We start from the raw sequence: 21,380 nt of genomic DNA on the forward strand, positions 1-21,380 counted from the left end.
TAGCTGCACAGCATTGGAGAGGAAACAACTGACACGGGTGGTGAGAACAGCACAAGGCATTGTGGGATGCCCCCTCCCAGACCTGGACTCCATTTACACAGACCGGGTCAAGAAGAGAGCTGGATCCATAGCCATGGATTCCAGCCACCCGGGCCACAGACTGTTTGTGCCGCTGCCATCAGGCAAGCGGTACAGGAATATACGGACTACAACAAATAGACTGAAAAACAGTTTCTTCCCCACAGCCGTCAGAGCCATTACTCCCTGCCGCCCCCCCCTCCCACACATATCATAACCTCGCAGTCACACATACATATCCCCCACCCCCACACAGCCATATTGTTCTGCACTTTGCACTGTCACATTATCTGTACTTTGCCATAATTGGACCTGCTGCTACTTCTTTGGTGTGGTTGAGTGCCTTTAGTTCCTTTAGTTAATTTAGTTGTATATATTGTTATTATTATTATTGTGTGTTTGCTTATTTATACTGTATATATTTGACCTTTTGCACGGGAGCTGCAATGGAAATTTCGTTGAATTCTGTTCAATAACAATAAATGCTATCTATCTATCTATCTATCTATCTATGAACATAATATCTGGCCCCTATTCACATAAAACGAAAATTAGCTGTTCAGCTCAGAAAACTGTTGCAAACTTAACTTCATACACACCAAAATTACACAACAAAACATCTGCTGACTCAGTGCTGTGTCTTTTAAAAGCAGGAAGAGATTTAGATCATTTTCAGGAGTCTCAAACTCCAGGCCTCGAGGGCCGCAGTCCTGCAGTTTTTAGATGTGCCACAGGTACAAAACACTGGAATGAAATGGCTTAATTGCCTTCTGCTTGTGTAGATCAGTTCTCCCAGCCTTGCTAATGACCTAATTATTCTGTTCAGGTGTGGTGCAGCAGAGGCACATCTAAAAGTTGCAGGACTGCGGCCCTCGAGGACTGGAGTTTGAGACCCCTGGTTCCATAAACAGACACTGCTAATTGAAATGCATCTCTCCATTGTCACCATTCTAAATAATTTAAATAATTTCAGTTCCTTTTAGTTTGTATATGCGTTCTCTCTTTACAAATCTGTTTTGATGTTGCAAAACAAAAAAAAAATCTACCTTTCAATATTACCATACATTGTGAAGGACAACGTATGGAGGCATCTACGCCTCCAGACCAGCAGGGGGCTCCCAAGTGTGCTTGACGTCTTACAGATTGCAAATCTCAAAACTTCAAATCTGAGTTCATGACATCCATCCATCCATCCATTTTCTGTTCACCCTTGTCCCTAATGGGGTCGGGAGGGTTGCTGGTACCCATCTCCAGCTACGTTCCGGGCGAGAGGCGGGGTACACCCCGGACAGGTCGCCAGTCTGGAGTTCATGACAGTTTGGATTACATTTAAAATTGCTCTGAGAGTTCTGTTCTATTCAGTTTGGATCTATTTCTTATTTATGCACGAATCTCCTTTCATGCGCATAGAAAAACTGCAAGTAAATTTGAATAAATTACAATTATTTGGGTTTTCATGTGAGTACAAAGTATTAAGTGTGACCCCTCCTTTCCCTCGTTACTGAGTCGGAATTGAAAAGCTGGACAGTAGACAATATCAGCACCAAATGAGTAAGTCAGTGAAATAAACATACATACACAATGTATTTCCTGATATTTATTTAGTAAGCTATGTTAAGTAACAATTTTTACAAGTCAGGATAGACAATGGATGGATTGAATATCACATTTAGACAATCTTGAATTGGGCCCCCAAATCAAATTCTGCCCAGGGCCACACACAATTTTGGTCGCCTCTGTTTAGAAATATTTCCTAAGCGTTCAATAATTGAAACTAGAAAATTCATCAGATTCACACAAATTATTCACTTAAGTAACAGGGCGACGGTTGCCCACTAGTGGCGGATCCACAAACACCGCACTATATTCGGAGACTGAATGGAGAGTCCGCATTCCTAATAGCACAGTCCGTGAGAAGAGTTTCGTCTGCAGAAACGGGAGCGAATCTGGAGGAGCTAGTTGGAGTAATTCAAATTAAACGGATTAGCAACGTGGGAATTGTTGAAGTCTCGAGCAACTGACAACAAAGGGCAACAATACAACAAACCACAGCGCTCCAGACTGAGTGGAGCCAGCAACTTGTGCTCGACGTTCCCCAGCCTCAGCACGACCACCGTAAGACTTCACATGCAACACGGAAACGCACAAAAACAAACACTGCGCTCATATTATTGTCGCTTTCTTACGCATTACGCAGATATTGCGTTCGGAACTATTTTCGCCCTTACTCTCGCATACATGTAGTTGGAGGGAAAGCGTTTTAAGTTAGAGCGCCCTGGATCCTGCGCAAGATGGAGCGAGCAAATCTTATTTCAAGCGTCTGAACGTCGTATTTTTAGCAGGATAAAATATGTTTGATGCGGTTTATATGACCGGGCTGGAGATGTGGCAAGTCTCCAGCCCGGTTCACTCTAGTTCTTGCTAGAGTGAGAACTATTTTTTTTTTCTTCTTTTGGTGGCGGCGGAGGGATATGCGTTTGTTTCCAGTCTAGTTGTCTCCTGGATCTGGAGGACGCGGCGTGAAGAGTCGGAGATAAGAGTCGGCAGGAGCGAGGAGTAATTTACCAGTAGAAAAGTTGGGACTTTGGATTGAAATATTCTCAAGAACGACCATATGTATGGAACCTTAACTCCGTACGAAGGTATGTGGCTAAACCCCAGTTTTGCCATTTGCGGCGAACGAGTAAAAGTAAAATGTAGAGAGCGTCATCCGTGCGGCGTCCGTAGGCTCGCTGCTCGGTCCCATTGAGGAGGGCTAGGCTAGCAGCTAGCACACATTAGCCTTGCGTCACTTATTAGAAGTTTAAAAAGTTTCTGGAAAGAAGCTGACTGCGAAAGACAAAAGCAGCTTATGCTACACGTCAGGAGTAAAGCGACGTAGTTTTTAAATTAATTGTCGTTTTAAAGAGAAAATATAAGTCTTAAACGTTATTCTTTAAGCAGATAAGCTTACTTTTTGTGAAGCGTTTGACATTAACTTTATGCTAAACAAGTTCTGTTAACGAGAGCTAGGCTAGTTAGCTTATTCCCAAGGGGAGTTCTCATAGTAACTCTCAATTCAGCATTGAAGTTTATATACATATTTATTAAAAATATCTATACATATATTAAAATATAAGTATTGTAGTTGTGTAAAGTTCGAGCAGCACATTAGGCTTATCTTACTACAATTTTAGGGTTTGTGAAACATTAGATGAGCCTGGTTCCTGTCCGTCTCTGGGTGGAAAAGCCGAGGGTGCTCTCTCCTAAACCGACTCGTTGTTCCGTGTTGTCATTCCTCTCTACTTTACATTTGAACATTTAAGACATTCAAAAGCAAAACAGAGAATTAATGAGCTGGTAAGTGTTTCTTTACCCCTCCAGTTCTTGTTGAAGCGTGTAGCGTTTTTGCAGCAGTTCTGTAAGGAGCTTGTATTGCGGCCTTATCTTCTATAAATCTGAGATAATTTGCTTTATACCGCCTCTGCTTGGCCACTTCACCGACTTCTTGGCTTGGTCTCTTGTGTTGTTGAGGTTTCTCTACACGCTGTTTTTAGAACTGCTAATCATGTGACTGTATATATATATATATATATACGTATATATATATATATATACGTATATATATATATATACCTTCTTCCTGCTCAGAAATTCCCGATGATCTCTGCAAGGCCATGAATCATCTAGTGTGGTGGTTTCAGTGAATCAGGGGAAGAGTGGTATTGTATTCTCCTCCCAGCCATGTGTTTCAGAATGTGTCCATGAAAATGTGTGTTTAAGACCGATTTGATCTCGGCCTTTGATAGTTGAAACTTGATAAGCTATCAGGACGAACTGTAAAATTGAAAAAGATTAGCAATAGAGATGTGCCGATCAGGCTTTTCCTCCTCACCGACACCAATTTCTTTCTCTCTTTGTTTTTTTGTCGTTGTTTTTTTAAAAGTCTGATGGGGATAATAGATTTAAAATCCAACAACAAATGAATGAGTTAATTTCCCCAGATACTGTGACTCCCAACATGTAGCATCAAAATCACTAGCAGTGCACCGATCCCATGGCTAAACAGAACTGGCCCATTTTTTCTTATGCCGTGGGTTAGGCCTGTCACGATAACAAATTTTGCTGAGCGATTAATTGTCTCAAAAATTATTGCAATAAACAATAATATTGTTTGAAGATCTTTTTACTCTGATTTAATGGAAATGACGTAATAATGCATGCGATTTCCTGCCAAAGTTAGATACACTTTATTTTCGAAAGAATATTTAACACTGGAGCTGATAAACAAAATAAACAAAACAAACAAAATAAAATGGATTCTCAGTCTCACTTGAATAAAAACTAAACAACATAAAGCCAAAGTGGAAATAACCAAAAGAGTGCAGATTATGAAATCTGTATATTATGTTGCCCTTCAGTAATAATTAGATTTAAACAGAGAAAATGGGCACATCGACTACCTGATGCGTTGGCCGTTCTAAGATTGTTGCTTGCGATTTCATAACCAATCATCCTGTAGTGTGTGGTGTGTTAAGGTAGCTCTGAACGCAGCCTGTTGAATGTGACAGGTAGCCAATCAGAAAGCGCGGATTCTCCTCAGTGTTTTCTGAGGGGAAATTACGTCGGGGAATCCCAAACAGCTGACACGGCACAACCAGAAGTCCAGCAAACATTGGAGATGATATGTGGAAACAACATTAATGTTTATTCAACATGCAAAGAATATAGAAATGACAAGAGGAGGAGTTGGAGCGAAATTGCTACCACAGATGATAAACCCGGCAACTTTTCAGCTGTTCTTCGTTAAATAGGTTCTAATGATTTTCATTCAGTCAGGACTTTACGCTGACACTAGCCACATGCATTGCAGGAAGATTGTAGTAAAGCATTGATTAATGCCTGGTTTTAAAATTAGTTCACTGAACTTGTAGCCATTATTTTGTGCCCATTGTTGGACACCACACGGCAGGAACGAACCCGATCGAACCGATATACCTAGGATTTCTTTTTTAAAAGGTTTTATCGGCTCTAGTGGCCTTTATTTGATAGTTAATTGACAGGAAAGTGGGTAATGAGAGAAGGGGGAGACATGCGGCAAAGGTCGCCAGGGCAGGAATTGAACCTGCGACAGCCGTGTCGAGGACTAAGGCCTCCTTATGTGGGTTGTGCTTAACCCCTGCACCACCACAGCACATCCCATACCTAGGATTTCTGTCTGCTAATGTGTGGTCTCTCTCAGGTTTTGAAAAAGGACAGACAATCAGCCGGCAGCTCTAAGATCGTATAGTGTGTGCTGGGCTTTACACTAAGGAAATGAGGAAGGGAGGGTCAGTGGAGAGCACCGGAGTTGAGCTTTTTTTTTCATTTAGTGTCATTAACAGAAAGAGAAAAAGGCCGGAAGAGACGATAAAGCCGATAATTGAAATGAGGTCAATAGTTTTAATTTATTGTACGATTAATTGATTTATCGTTTATCATGACTTTTATGTGACTGAAACAAAAAATACCAAAGTACCTGCCATTGGTTGTCAAGTTCATAGACTGATTGTTGCGCATCAACAGGGCAAAATGTAGTGATTTTTTAAAAATATATAAATGTCAAAACTATATCTATAGCCTATATTTGCACAGTTATACTAACCATAATCAGCGTGTGAAAGGAATTTAAATATGAAACGTTAAAATTCACTTTATTTTGAAGATCCATCGCCACTACCTCCTGTCTGGTTGTGAAGCTGGCCACTGTGCACTGCACCGCTTTCAGGAGTGAAGTTAAATAGAGACGACAGTCTGAACTAGAGGGACAGAAAAAGCGAAAGAAAGCTGCTTGAGGAAGGTTAAGTTGAATCCATTTTTAGTTCAAACTTGTAAAGTTGACCCTAATGTCAACGTATGCTGCATTACTTTAAAACAAATGTGCATTTCGGTGCATGGAGTCAAATTATGGAATAGTTTGGATGGGGATTTGAAAAAATGGCTTACTTTAAACCAATTTAAAATTTTTGAAAAGAAAAAAAAAGATAAAGTCTTAAACTCATTTGAGTTAACAATGAGGAGAATGATGTGTTTGTAAGTTATATTCTTGATTTTTATGGCCATAAAAACAAGATTTATTTGTAATTATTCAGAAAGAGGCAGGTTTTTATAAGGTTTTTCTTCTTCCTGCTCCCTTTCACTCATTTAGATAAATTGTTCCAAGACAATGTTTTTGTACATTGGTGATGAAATGTGATTTGTTGAGTGAATAAACTTATTGATTGATATGAACAACAGTAAGGTAGCTAACTAATGTAGTTTGGCCATAATGCATCATGTTTCAGATATATTTTGAAGGCTCCTTAAAAAAACGTTTTTTCAACTGGTGTCACCCCCACCAGTTTAAAAAAATCTTAGTGGAAACCCTGACATGCATAAAGACTTCATTGATTACTTTTTATTTTTTTTAAAAATTCACCCTTGACCTCATCTATAGCATGACTATTTGTCATCATTGCTAACTGATTATTAGCAACGTTTAAGTCTAAAACCGCCAGGTCTGATCTAGCCCTCGTCAGCCTCCGTTGAAACATCTGCCTGCCTAGGAAACGCCAAACAAAACCCAGAACATTTTGGGTCCGATAACATCTGCGCTTCCCTTTTGTGTCCTCCTTCCTACGGCTCCCCCCTTCGCTTTCATGTGCGCGTAGAACAATGAGCGGTGGGAGTGGGCGCACCGCTGTCGTCCAGCTGTGGTCCGGGAGGGAGAGACCGGGCAGAGATGAGATGGAGGAGGAAACGGCCCTCGTGGTCACATCCTTTTCCACCGACTTAGTTTCACAACCTCCCTCCGTCCCCCCCAACCAAACAGCTGCTTGTGCAGCCGGAGGCGACATGAGTTTGACCCCGGTCCAGTCGATCCGAACGATGCAGAGCGAAGGGCGATGTATCTGAGCGTAGCTTAGGAAGGCTGAGGTTGTCGAGATTTTTGGCTACATGCGTTTTGTTTGTTTTGACTTTTAGCGTTTCTAATAACGGACAATAATACAAGTAGAATACACTACGGCAAGTATGCAAGCACAACGGATTGACAGAGTGCTTATTTTTGATCCGTTAGGTGATGGTGTTCTTGTATATTTTACCAAATATTCAAGAAACGAATTCCTTCTTGATTTTTACAGATCAATAAGACATTCTTATTTATCTCAGTGATTTCACGCAGGTCAGTGTATCCCTTAAAGTTGTTTTTTGTATGTTTTTTTTTCTCTCTCTCGTGCTGGCAGGAGCGCAGCAGATCAAAACCCCAGCGCTGCGCCGTGCGGGAAGGCAGTGGCCTCTAGAGGAGCCGGCAGCAATCCGAGCAATGTCGGCTTTCTTTTAGAGCACGTGTCAGACGTTCGTCGGTGAGACCTGCAGCCGCGTCCCGATCCCAGCACACACACGCCCCCCTCCTCCAGCCCTCTCTTCCCATCGTCGGCGGTGACCCTTCTCCGAACAGCTTGCTTGGAGGGCCCTTCCTGACCAGGAGCAGCTGCGTCCTGCTTGCTGACTCCCGTTCCTCCCTTGCTTCCTGTCCTTGGTTGGACAAGGCTGAAACCTCCTCTCCGTTCACCCCACCCATCATCTGTGCTTACATTCACACCCTCACTCACTCAGGCGCTCTTTTAGAGCTTGTTTTGGACTTCTCCCCCCCCTCTCCTCTAAAACTCTGAACTGACTGACAATCCTGACAGTCTCGCGTCCGGCAGCATGACCTCCATGTCCAGCCTGTTCTCCTTCACCAGCCCGGCGGTCAAGCGGCTGCTCGGCTGGAAGCAGGGCGACGAGGAGGAGAAATGGGCCGAGAAGGCAGTGGATGCGCTGGTGAAGAAGCTGAAGAAAAAGAAGGGCGCCATGGAGGACCTGGAGAAGGCGCTGAGCTGTCCCGGTCAGCCCAGCAAATGCGTCACCATCCCCAGATCGCTGGACGGTCGTCTCCAGGTGTCGCACAGGAAGGGCCTCCCCCACGTCATCTACTGCAGGGTGTGGCGCTGGCCGGACCTGCAGTCGCACCACGAGCTCAAGCCGCTGGAGGTGTGCGAGTATCCGTTCGGCTCCAAGCAGAAGGAGGTCTGCATCAACCCGTATCACTACAAGCGAGTGGAGAGCCCCGGTAGGTGCTACTGGTCCAACTGGTTTTGGTTTTCTGCTATAAAACTCACACGGTTCATACAGCTGATTAAAAACGAGTGGATTTTATTTGGGTGTTTTGGAAAGTGCTTGATTTCCGTATAAAGTCCTTGAAATTGTTTGATATTCAAACTGCACAGTTTGTTAATAAAGTGCAATCTAACGTGTGATTAAAAGCCTAAATTTGTAAGGCTTCATTTCCAATTGGAACCAGATATTTAAAGATGATAAAAGACTTATTTTTATTGCTGTCTGAAGTTAAATCAGACTAAACATTTCTTGTCTTGTCAGTTAGAATCACCAAAATTATTTCTATTTGCTAAATGCCAGAAACCATAACAAGAAAAATTTTTAGAGAGATTTTTATTGTCTGTAGGGTTTGTGTAGGAGACATTTTACATTCTCCTTGTTCCTTCTTTAGAAGATTTAATGAAAAAATAGTAAAATTTGACGTCATAAAATAGTGAATTGAAACTTCTGTAGTCTTCTGTAGTTCATTTATATTTTTTAAAATCTCCTAAGTGGTGCTGGACAAATGTGAAAACTTGCCTTGAAAATGTAAAAAAAAAAAAAAGTCCTTGAGTTTCACCATGGGAAGCCTTGGTCTCACTAAAAGAAGAGAAAAATTCACTAATCAGAATTTTTATGGCCGATTTTTGAGTTTAATCTGATTTGGGTTTAAAAGCTATTCTATAAGAACACCAATTCATCTTTTTCTTTTTTTCCTAGCCGTCCTGCCATTAATTGACCTTCAATTATTTATAGTTTGAACCAAAAGCGACGTCACATTTAGTGTGAAAGCACACAATGGAGAGGGTTTTGCTATTATTCTAAAACAATGGCAAAAATGATCACAAAGTCATGACTTAATTTTATTGATCCCAAAGGGAAATTCAGTTCCAGCTGCACAGCATCCAAAACTAGCGGGAATAATTGTCCAGAAAATCGTTTATTTTTTCTGCCAGAAACAGGGAAAAAAAAAAGTAACAGAGCTAATCCCAACATGCTGCCACCTTGAGAGAATGTAAAACCCCTTCCCACAAAGCTGCCAACCACAACATTAGGAGAATATGTGATTGCAATACTGACTCTTAAAATTGCTCTAATGAAATTAGGATATCTCTTCTGATTGATTCATATTTCCAACTGGCCAAATGCTTTATAAATATGCATGAGCATTAATATGTCCTGCATGTTCTGATTGCAATATTGCACACGTCGATATTCCTATTTGGATTGGAACGGGATCCTTTGTGCAGCTCGTCTTCAAACTTATGCTGATCCAGCATATTTTGAGTGACAGATGCCGAAGGGCCTGAAGTGTTAAATGGCACCAACTGTATTTTATTCCATACTTTTATCAGCTGAGAGTTCATGCTGCTTTTCCCTGTTGCAGTCTGAATGAGCCAGGCATGCCTGAACATGTAAACAAAATATAAAAAACTTCCTTTCAGATAACTTCTTAGGTTTCTGCGCGTCCTCTGATTTCATTACACAAAGCTGCTCTGTTACTGAAAACAGTTAACTTTAAAGGGGCAGTGTGATGTAAAATTGACTTTTTTGAGCACTACATCATGTTGTAATGTAATTACCGCATCAAAAACATACCTGGAGTGTTGGTTTGAGAAATCCTTTAATCTCCATGGCAACCATTACATTTGGGTGGACCTAGCTCCGCCTTTGAGGACGAAGCTCCTCCTCAGAGCTACAGTTTCCAAGCTTCCACCTCACAAAGCAGCCCTAACCATCGACTCCCCAACTCAGCTCCTTCAGACTAGCCAGCAGCAATTGGCAAACACCTGGTGGAACAGCTGCTGAGCTCATTAGCCGAGCTACTTCTGGTAAAAACGTTGTTAAAGAGTTGAGAGGAGCCATGTTGTGATGACTTCCTGAAGGCGGAGTTTCAGAATGAACAAGAGTTTTTAAAGACACAGAGGCCCAATTTCAAGCCGTTAAATCAGGGAGTCAAGTCATATCTTGTATATACAGCATGTTTTAGAACAGAGGGTGCCTTAGCTACTTGATTGTGCTATAAAATGGCACTATGTGCCTGGAAAACGCATAATACTGCCCGTTTAAAATCTTTTCGATCTCGTCTGAACTAAACATGTTCTTTACTCCTTGTGAGCATCACAAAACATGATACCTGGGACTGACATTTTAATCTTATGCTTGGCTTGATTTCTCTTTTATGAATTTATATATTTAATAAATAGTTAGCAGAGCTGATGTAGGGGTCTAAATTGAGCCCCTTTGTTGTATTTTGACAAAATTGTATACAAATTTTGTATATTAAAAATAAAAAACATTAAAATAATTCTGAATATTTTTAAGGATTTAGGTTTTAAAAGTGAAAAAAAAAAACATTTCTAGCCCTTTAAATGATTTTTATAGCTTGGTCTGTCATAATGACACATTTTACTGGATGATAAATTGTCCCGGAATTTATTGCATTAAGCAATAATGTCTTTTTGAGACCATTTTCAACTAATATGATGATAAATGACATAATAATGCAAGTTCCCACTCTTGAAACTTTGTTTTCCAAAGAACATTTAACACTGGAACTGAAAGACATTTTAAATATCCAAAATAAATAAACAAAGCAGCTGAAGCAATGATGAATGTACTATGAAGTGTCAAAAAATAAAACAAAAGTTTGACTATTTTGGTCAAACATGTAAAAAAAAACTAACAAACTTTATTTCAAATGGTTCAGAAAGTTCAATCAGAAATTACAAATAAAATGTAAAATAATTAATAAAGCACTCAGACCACAAAGCATAGAATTAGACTGAATAGATCTGCCCTTATGGAACAGACACGATACCTGATCTAGAATTTATTTCCGTATCGGGATACATGTAGTCGGTAGCTTTAAGTATTTATCGTTTTACTTCCAGCCACATCAACCAACAGTTTTACACACATACACAACGTATTTTACTCAAATTATTCCACTCTAATTGCTGCTTAGCACCTTGTGCGTTTCTAAATATTCACGTCTAACAGTGTACTTTCTGACATTCATCTTCTTTCCAAAAAGTGTTTGCCACAGGCTGTAAAACAATGTGAAATGAGAGAAATGGTTAGCAGACATGACTGTAGCCAGTATGTCGTATTTTGACCCGTTTAAATTAAACAGATAATTATTGCTTTGCGACAGTCTGAGCTGTTGCAAGTTAATTAAAAAAGAAAATCTTTATTTTAGAGCTGCAGAAACCCCAGCAGGACAAACCTTTTTCTGTCTTGGATGAACAGATTTATTTTTTTCCCCCCTAGAAGTTTCCAGTCTTTGCATTCTCATGCTGTAGCGTCGTGTTGAGATGCCGCAGCCCACCACCTGACAATAACCCTAACCCAGTAAAACAGGAAGCGGATGAAATATGTCGCTTTTGCAGTTATTGCTAACATCAATATGACTGTGACCGTAAATACAATTAAAAAGATTTCCTGCACTTGCATCCACACATTAACGGCAGTGTTTGTAATCAAGGCGATCGATAAGTGCACACACAGTAATTTTCTGAATTATTACACTACCATAATGTCGTAATTAAAATTTTACAACAAAGTCATAATTTAGGTTGGGTTTTTTTGTGTTCATTTTTAATAAATGGGTGACGAATGGTTCTCCGAGTCGTGCCAGATCCCTTGGAGCTCGGAATACTGAGGAGCTGGTAAACAAATCCACAAAGGTCAGCAGGCTGTCATCATGCAGGCCTGTTCAACCCGCCTCTTCCATTTCACAGAAAATCAATATCACTAGCTCTAGGAGTCTTATTAGATTATATGCCTCAGGCACTCCAGATTGGGTGTGGCATCAGAGAGCGGCTTTCTAAGCGCACAAACCACTCAGGCTAAACTCCCGGCACTTTCCCTGCATAAACCTCCACGCTCATCTCCTAATGTCATTCACACACCCCATAAACACATTGAAGGATGACCCTGACAGGACGGCCTTTCTGACACTGGGCTTGCTTGAGATTGCCAGCTCTTTATTGACTGGTTCAAGGATGTGGATCACATGTCGGTCAGGAGACATTTGCAGCATATCATCAAAGGCTTTCAGAAGGGTTTCGAACGATGAGGGAGTCGTTTGGATGAAAAAGTCTTGAATTAATGCATGTAAAATTAAGGTCTTAAAATGTCTGAAATTCATTGCAAAAAGAAAACGTTAGCCTTAAATACATTAATCACAGGTCTTAAATTTTGTTGAGGCAGGACTATTTAATCTATGTAGCTATTTTTCTTGTGAGACTTTACACTCATGCAAAAGTTTGAGTTGTGAACAGATGTTTCACTGCGTTCTGTAACTCAAGACAAGAATGCAAGCTAGTTAGCTGCTAGTTAGCAGCAGTAACTGCTAATATACCCTTTTAAAAGATTTTAATATACCCTTGTTTGCTAGCTAATATATGTTAAATTAAAAATCTGTGGAATGTGCCATTTGTTTTATCCAGTTGATCATCGGAATAGTCAATATATTACTAAAAATAATAGTTTCAGTCTTGATAGATATGTTTCCTTTATTTCTCCTGGCGTAATTTTAGCTTCAATGCTTATGAGCTTTGTATTTTCTATGATATTTTCTTAGTAATTGGCTAACGTTTTAATTGAGTCGTTTAGAGTGACAAGTCTTTAGGAATCTTATATATTTTCATGTTTTCTAGTCAAATGCGTAAATATTTAGCCTAGCCACTTGATATTTTACAGATGTGCGTTTCCTGTGTTAAACTAATGTTTCCGTCTGGACGTCTTTGCTCTCCACCATCCAGTTCTCCCACCGGTCCTGGTACCAAGGCACAGCGAGTTCAACCCGCAGCACAGCTTGCTCGTACAGTTTCGCAACCTCACCCACAACGAGCCGCACATGCCCCTGAACGCCACCTTCCCAGACTCCTTCCCGCAGCCGCACAGTGGCAGCGGCGGCAACAGCAACGGAGGTGGAGGAGGAGGAGGAGGAGGCGGCACTTTCCCCATTTCTCCCAATTCCCCCTACCCTTCCTCTCCAGCCAGCAGCGGTACCTACCCCAACTCTCCTGCCAGCTCGGGGCCCTCCAGTCCATTCCAACTCCCAGGTACGCCAAGCTCACTCATGTACCCGGCCCCGGGAAATACGCCAGGCTGTTGTTTTTCCTGAGCTGCTTTTGTTGTGTTACGCAAGCAGCAAAAAGCGAGGATTCACAAACGCATGTCTCAGAGGAGCTCAGATGATTTTATGTATATATAGAAAAATCTGTTTAGTGGAGTTAAAAGAAGACAGACTGTAATAAATGTTTGTGTGTACTGTTGGTATCTAGGGTTGTTAAGAAAACTATTTAAAAATATTAATTTGGGTTAGAATTGACACAAACGAAGACGCCGTTTTCATCTTCCCAAATTAGCTCAGAGGTTCACATTGCAGCTGCTGATGCTCCTGAACTGTCATGGCCGACCAGAACCTGCACCAGGCTCCCCCTGCTGGTTGCTGCTGTCCATTGTTTTGAGTATCAGGTGTTTTACTTGGTATCGGCTTCAATTGTAAAAAGATTGTATTGTGACAACCCTGTTAATAATGACACATTTTCTTACTACTTCTTTGTCATTCTGAGCTCCAATTCATTTTTTAGCTCCTTGCTTTCAAGTTATTTTCAAAGTAAAACCATGTTTACGGCCGGGCGATAAATCTATTGCAGCAATTCATAAAATTTGGGGGTTTTGAAGATTTAATATTAGGAAAATGAAGATTTTTTGTGGGGGATGGAGGGGCTTCCACAGTACAGAGTGACGTCAGCATGCCCAGAGGCGGCCATTTTTGTTTGATAAACGTTTTTTACAGCCTCTATTTATTTGAACTTTGAATTCAGGTCAACTCTACAATGAAGAACTAGGCCCAGGCCAAGATTTATATTTTTTATAACGAGAATAAAGTCATATTACCACACAAAAGTTGTACTGATACATAAAACACTTGCCACATTACCAGAAAGATTTCAAAAAATATAAAAACATCATATCACCAGAAAATAATAATAATGTAATAATAATAAGTTGTGATATTACCAGATAAGTCATAATAGTATGAAAAACATTTATCATATTAACAGAAAATTTTCGGGAAATGAGTCATCATATTACCAGAAGAGAGTTGAAATAATACAAAACAGTCATATTCCCAGAAAAGTTGTCATACAGAAAACAGTCGTAGTATTACCAGAAAAAAGTTGCAGCAATGCAAAAGATAAGTTATGTTACAATAAACATTGTAGTAGTGCAAAAACAAATTCAGTTGTAATATTAAAACTCCTCCACAAAATATAGCAAAAAAAGTCAAATGAGGAATGTTGAGCATCTTGTGAAGTTATGAGTTTATCAGTTTTATAAATGAAGAAATCCTGAATATTTTAACGCGTCAGCAACAAATTATCAATAGTTGGATTTGAAAATGATCCCGCAAAAGAGTCCATTTTAAAGAAAGAACTCCACCTACTGATCTGCTCACGTCAGTGCACTCTATCAAAGATCTTTTCTCATTAAAACGACTTTTTTCTCATCATTTAACATGCTCTTATGGCAAAATTTGGTCTTTATTTTGCTAATATTATGACTTTATTCTCGTAATTAAACAAAAAATTCTCGTAGCCTGTCTCTAATACTTTGTCGTTCCACGCACAGTAGGGACGACTGAAATAAAAGCCACTTTTTGAAAATATTTTGTCATTTGTAATTAAAAAAATAGAAATCAAGGAAAGAAATAGATTAAAATCACGTGATATGAACAAAAAACAGATTTTAGTTTTAAGCCATATCACTCTTACTGTGTGGTATTTTGCAGCTTTGTGCAAAACTCTAACCAGATGAGTTTGCCAGTTTGATCCTAATCAAACCACGTCTTAATGTTGAAAAAGGGAAATGCCAGCAAAGTTCTGTCTGCCAGAGCCAGGGCATCTGTCTCCAGCAAAGGCACCAAGTATGGCCACCAGGAAGCCTTTATCCTCCTCCATTTACCTGCTGAAATGTAGCTGCATATTTAGCTGAAAAAAAGCCCACTGAATTGTTTGGGTCTGGGCGATAAACAAAAAACCTTCTTTTTTTTTATCGGTGGATGTTACAGTGAAAAGTCCAGATTTGCTGCAGGGAGTCGAGTAAGAACACATTTTAATTTCAGGATATAAACCTGTTTGGTGTTGCAGACACATGTTGTAGTTCAGATTTCTCTCCATCTTTTCTCTTCTCCTGTAAAGACTCAAACACCTCGTTGGCTCTTTGTCGGGAATGGGTTAGCATGTGGTTCAGAAGTGAGGCGTACGTGTAATCTGACACCGTTTCCGGGGTACAGATCCTGTGATGATTGTCTGGGGAGATTTGTGTGTGTGTGTGTGTGACGATTTGCCAGCAGCAGCAACAACTGGTCCCATCCATTGCTAACTGCTCTTCATGTCTCAGCTGACACCCCGCCCCCGGCCTACATGCCCCCGGAGGAGCAGCTGGTCCAGGATAGCCAGTCCATGGAAACGAGCAGCAGCATACCTAGAGGTGGGAACTGCACACGATATTTGGAGAGTTACAAAATAAAATAAAAAGATGCAGATGCATTTTGGTAAACCTGAAATATTCTAGAAAGGTTATGTTGTGTTAGTAAATCATTTGAAAATACATTTATTGCATCCAGATTGATTTGTTATCCTTTAGTTATAATGGATAGCAAGAAAGTCATATTACCATATATTGCTGGCTATTCAAGGGTAGTGATAGCAGGATAATTAAACCATCAATTACAAATAAAGGTGAACATCTTCATCTTCAGCTAAAAATAGGAACATTGAGCCACAGTCCAGTTGATTTTTTTGTTGTGATTCAGGACTAGCTTAGCTGGAAGAAATTAAACAGTGGTAACCTTTGTCCTTAAAATGTCTAACTCCATTTCCACTAACCATAAAATTGCACAAATTGAAATTGCGAAAATAAATTTGCTTTATGGAAACAATTTAGGAAAAAAATCATGTTTTTCGGAAGGTTTTTACGTTAGAATGCTGTGGTTTTTCAACGTAAACCAGTTTTCACATCAAAAGAGTCTCGCGATCGACAGCCGGATGTTACTACTGGCAAAACCGCTGAAGAAGATGACAGGAAGTAGCAAGAGGATAATGATTTTTTTTGGTCAATGTGCAGCTGGATCCACAAGAGCTCTCGCAGCACCACAGAGTTCATAAAAAGTTGTTTTGTTTGAACGTGTTGAATCCATAGCTGTTCTGTAGAACCACAAACTGCAATTTCCCCAGAAGCGGGGGGGCTTGTCGCTCCAACGCCTGAATAAGACGCTGACGTCTCCTTGGATGGCTGGTAGATGATGAGCGTTAGCATCACAGCTGAATTATGAATATATCTCATTTAACTGTTTACATCCGTCGCTTGCATTATTTTTAATGACTTATTGTGTGAACAAGGATCCCCCAATCCAGCTAGAGATTGGTGATGTTGCCAAAACACTTGAGGCTTGACAACATCCCTAAGTCCAGACCAAACCTTGTGAATCTACCCCAGCTCTTGAATTGGCTCTGCTTCACAATCAATCTTTGTCCATGTTTGTTCTGCTCTGTTTTTTTTCCCTCCTCTACGAGTTTTCCTTCCTCTCAACGTTCCTTTAATTGATGAGTGTTTTCATTGATCTAGTGTAGCTTTATGCTTTACAGAAACACTGAATTTAGTGAAATAAGCATTTGAAATTTCTGCAGGTCCTGCAGTTTTTACCCATCGTGCTAATTGGCTTGTATTACTTTTCACTCTCTGTTTAAGAGAATGAGCTTGAATCTGCCTCTTTTAAAATTTAGTTATTACTACGTTTGAGAAACAGTAGTTTCAGGAAATAAAATAAAAAAACAAACTGAAGCATTTGTTCCAAGTCTGCCAGATTGATCTCTAATGTGACTTTCTCCAAGTCAAAATTGCTTTGATTTTGTGAGATTCTTCAAAGTCTTCAAAGATTTTAGCGTTGCGTCTCACTAAAAGCTAAAACGTCTCTCGATCCGCTCCGCTTCCAGACGTGCAGCCGGTAGAGTACGAAGAGCCGAGCCACTGGTGCTCCATCGTCTACTACGAGCTCAACAACCGCGTCGGCGAGGCCTACCACGCCTCGTCGACCAGCGTGCTGGTGGACGGCTTCACCGACCCGTCCAACAACAAGAACCGCTTCTGCCTCGGACTGCTGTCCAACGTCAACCGCAATTCCACCATCGAGAACACCCGCAGGCACATCGGCAAGGGTACGGCGGCAACGGGAAGGACGCAGTACACGCGGGACGCCCCCGCCGTTTTTCAGTCGCTGACACTTTGTTTGTGCGTTTTGCGCAGGAGTGCACCTGTACTACGTGGGAGGGGAGGTGTACGCCGAGTGCCTCAGCGACACCAGCATTTTCGTCCAGAGTCGCAACTGTAACTTCCACCACGGCTTCCATCCCACGACCGTGTGCAAGATCCCGAGCGGGTGCAGCCTGAAGATTTTCAACAACCAGGAGTTCGCTCAGCTGCTGGCCCAGTCGGTGAACCACGGCTTCGAGGCCGTCTACGAGCTCACCAAGATGTGCACCATCAGGATGAGCTTTGTCAAGGTGACGAGTCGCACGCTTTTACTTTGAAACAGTTCACAGCAGCAATAGAAGTCATGATTTACCTTTCTGTTGGTGTGTTTTAAAATTTCTCAGGGCTGGGGAGCCGAGTACCACCGACAGGATGTCACCAGCACCCCCTGCTGGATTGAGGTGCACCTGCACGGGCCTCTGCAGTGGCTGGATAAAGTGCTGACACAGATGGGTTCGCCTCTCAACCCCATCTCCTCTGTGTCCTAATAACAGACTTCTGGGAGATTTAGAAGACCTTTTTACCTTTCTGGTTTCTTTTATAATTTTTTCTCCTTTTGTTTTGTTTTTTATCCCCCTTTTTACATTGATTTGTAATTTAAAGCTGTCTTAATGGCTGAACTGTTTACACTTACCTTGGGAAGGGATATAAAGCTCTCGCAGGAACTTCATCAACGGTCTCAGCCAGAATCCATTTCATTTACATATAAAAAAAAAACCTAATATTTTTTTTAGGTCAAAGAAAACACCAGGACAAAGAGCAGATTGAAGTTACACGGACACGGACACACTACTGCTCGACAATGCCGCAGCATGGAACAACCTAGGGCTGAATCTGTCAAATGATAATTAGGCATGGGTTACATTGCTTTTTTTTTTTTTACTTTTACTTTATTTGTAGTTTATAATTAAGCAGAGAACGGTTTCACTGCTCTGCTTCGTCTGCCGGAGAGTCTGAAAATCTATGAAACAGTTTTCTTACATTGTCTCTGTCAGTTATTTCAGTTAAGAGATGGACACAGTTATGTTTACCAGTAGTCTGATATAACAAATGCTTTTTTTATAGTCTACTGCTAGAAATGAACACTGAGCTACTAAGTTCTGTATGCCAATGTGATAGTTTTTTTTTTTGTTTCTTTCTTTTGATATGGGAGATCACTGAACAAGTTAGACATGCCATAAGCTAACATTTTTAATGTTGCATCTGTTGCCATAGAGGTAGGTATTGTGAAAACACAACATGAGCACCACCGTTATTGAGGCTTGTTTGTACTCTCAAGTTTAAGTAAGAGTGGCTGTATTTTCCAGACTCACTGTATTAACAATATTGTGCACTCAGATTTTTTTTTTTTTTTTGTGGAGGCATATTAAATTTTGACTTGGGTACCAAGGCATTATGTTAATTCGCTTTATTGGCTCCATGAAATAAAAAAAAAAAAGGTATTTGTTAATGGTACTGTCTCTGCACTCGAGTCGGGTTTAATTTCCTAATGTGTGTAATATTAACACTATGTGGACATTTTTGGGTTTTCTTATACCACCTCCATACTTTGCTTTTAAACCTTACATCAGACGTTGTCATGACAGAGCCATAAAAATTTAAAGGTAGCCCATGTGACGTCGAAACACTGAGTACATAACGCTGAAGGCTTTTGTTTGCTGTGATCTAACCTACAAATATAGCGTCCTTATTGGTCAATAAAAGATTGTATTCTAGAGCATATGCCGTTTGGTTGACCAAACATTATTATGGTTAATAAAGTTACTAGAACCAGCAAGGGAGAAGTTCTGAGTTTATGTTTAGAACTCAGAACAGAAGACACCCATTCCTGTATAGGCAATTCTGGCCGATGCAAATCTACAAAGTTTTTATAAATAATATAGATAACTGGTGGATGAAAACAACCCTTAGTGTGGAAAACTATTGTTTAAAAAAATGCACTGGAGAACGACCTGGCAATCATAAAAGGGATTGCATATGACTCAGACTTCCCACCAAACAAACTGGACACCAGGTTTAAGGACTGGACATCCAAGGGAATCACTGCCCTGTGCACAATAATGAACAACAAAATCTTAAGTGATTTTGAAACACTTAAGAGAAAATATGCTTTGGACAAACAGGGTTTTTGTTGATATTTACAAATAAGACATTTTGTTAACTTAAAAAATTAGGCTAATTACTGGCAAGAATGTAAACCTAATGGAAATTTGTATTAATGCCTATAAATCAAAAATGAAAGGGCAAATTCACTTATCTATAAAAACATAATAGAGCTCAAAGAGGGCAATTCAACAATAACGGAGGAGGAATGGACAATAATGCGGAGACACCAATGGACATATAATAAATCTCTACAATGGCAAGAATTTGGATGGAAAAATCTGGTAAGATTCTTTATCACACCTGCCCAGAAACGCCACTATGATGGAAATCCTCCAGCATGCTGGAGAAAATGGAGAAATCAAAACGCAAACCATTATCATGCCTTCTGGGACTGCCCAGTTATAAAAGATTACTGGAAAGAGATAAATAGTTCCTTACAAGATATTTTCAAGCAGAACATTCCTTTGGAGATCAAGCTGATGTATTTTGGCATAATTCCTCAAGAAGCTTCAAAAATAAATTTGATGACTATTTTATTAACCGCAAGTAAGAAAAACATTACAAGAAAATGGTTATCACAAGACAAACCAACTGTAGACGACTGGATCGACATTTAACACGTATAAAATGGAGAAAACAATAACAGCCTCTCTCAATCACAGGACTGAATAATTCTGTCAGCGCTGGCAGATTTGGGTGGATTATGTAAAACTTAAAAGATCTGATTTCATTTTTGGAGACCAAACTTGATTAAATCTCCTCGACAATCCTCCTATGGCAGCCATACTTCATAATTATTTTATACTATGTTTTTCGTTGATGTATCTTTTTTTTTTTTTGTGGTTTGCTTTTTACATTTCTAACTTAATTTTTTCTCTTTTTTTGGTTTCTTCTTCCACACTCTCTTTACTCCTGGCTTTATAATCTTTCTCAGGGAAGTGAAGTTGCATTTTTGTTTTGACTGTTAGAATGTAATGGTCTACTTGTCCGCCCTATTTCAAATGTTGAAGTTAGTCTTGTGATGTGGAGGCCTACGTTTATGAAAACGATACTTTCTTGAGAATCAATAAAGATAAAATAATTTATTCTTTTAAAACTCAGGAAAGAAGGCAAGTATGGAAATTGACATAAGTGTTACATTTTGAAAGTTACCAATAATGAGGAACCCTAAACTAACCAGAACAAAAAAAACTGATTTAAAATGTTACCGTACTCTCAATCTTAAGTAAATGAAGCCTGGCGTGATTCTGCTGCTAACAGTTTATAAACACTCTTGAGTTGAACATTTGCAACAAATGACTAACATAATTGTTAGTAGGAGAATATTGTAATATTTCCATTAAAGGGGAAATCCTGAACTGGTTATATTTCACCTGAACTTCTGCCCATTATGGTCATTATATATATTTTTAAAAACTAAAAAAAAAAAAGGCAAATTCTATTAAACTGTTTTGTGGATGTTTGTTCCAGATTAAAAACTGAATGCTGCTTCTCCATGTTTGGTTCTGGTTCTGATGACGCAAAGCAGCCTTGAAACAGAAGAGCCGAGAAGACCGGAAGGTTTATGCAACATATAATGTACTTTGGGCTGCCGACTCTACTTTACTGAAACTTTCCAACAACACGTTGTCTAATGCGCAAATATGTCCAAAAGCCAAATTTTGGGTCAGGTTTCAAAAATGGTTTTTCAAAGTCTAAAATTGTTTGAATTCTTGTAATTGAAATAGTTA

General features: G+C 39.9%; 1 protein-coding gene across 2 annotated transcripts; it reads left to right on the forward strand.

The window, feature by feature from the left end:
• The first annotated feature begins 1,931 nt into the window (after positions 1–1,931).
• Positions 1,932–20,282, forward strand: smad5 (SMAD family member 5). Of its 2 annotated transcripts, none has more exons than XM_028009172.1 (7): positions 1,932–2,193; positions 7,320–8,188; positions 12,984–13,286; positions 15,634–15,723; positions 17,229–17,450; positions 17,539–17,795; positions 17,889–20,282. In XM_028009172.1, the coding sequence occupies exons 2-7, from the start codon at positions 7,786–7,788 to the stop codon at positions 18,030–18,032; spliced, it is 1,419 nt and encodes a 472-aa protein (XP_027864973.1). In that variant the 5' UTR covers positions 1,932–2,193; positions 7,320–7,785; the 3' UTR covers positions 18,033–20,282. The 2 variants fall into 2 exon arrangements, with proteins under 2 accessions (XP_027864973.1, XP_027864972.1); XM_028009171.1 differs by lacking the exon at positions 1,932–2,193 and adding an exon at positions 2,553–2,720.
• The last annotated feature ends 1,098 nt before the right edge of the window (positions 20,283–21,380 follow it).

This window comes from Xiphophorus couchianus, chromosome 23, assembly GCF_001444195.1.
Source record: "Xiphophorus couchianus chromosome 23, X_couchianus-1.0, whole genome shotgun sequence".
NCBI lineage: Eukaryota > Metazoa > Chordata > Actinopteri > Cyprinodontiformes > Poeciliidae > Xiphophorus > Xiphophorus couchianus.

What these genes read in the sequence shown, in the direction of transcription:
- smad5 (XM_028009172.1), top strand. Translation starts at nt 7,786, where the DNA reads ATGACCTCCATGTCCAGCCTGTTCTCCTTCACCAGCCCGGCGGTCAAG. An exon ending in CAAGCGAGTGGAGAGCCCCG is followed by an intron (nt 8,189 to 12,983) that starts GTAGGTGCTACT and finishes TCCACCATCCAG; the next exon opens with TTCTCCCACCGGTCCTGGTA. An exon ending in GAGCAGCAGCATACCTAGAG is followed by an intron (nt 15,724 to 17,228) that starts GTGGGAACTGCA and finishes CTCCGCTTCCAG; the next exon opens with ACGTGCAGCCGGTAGAGTAC.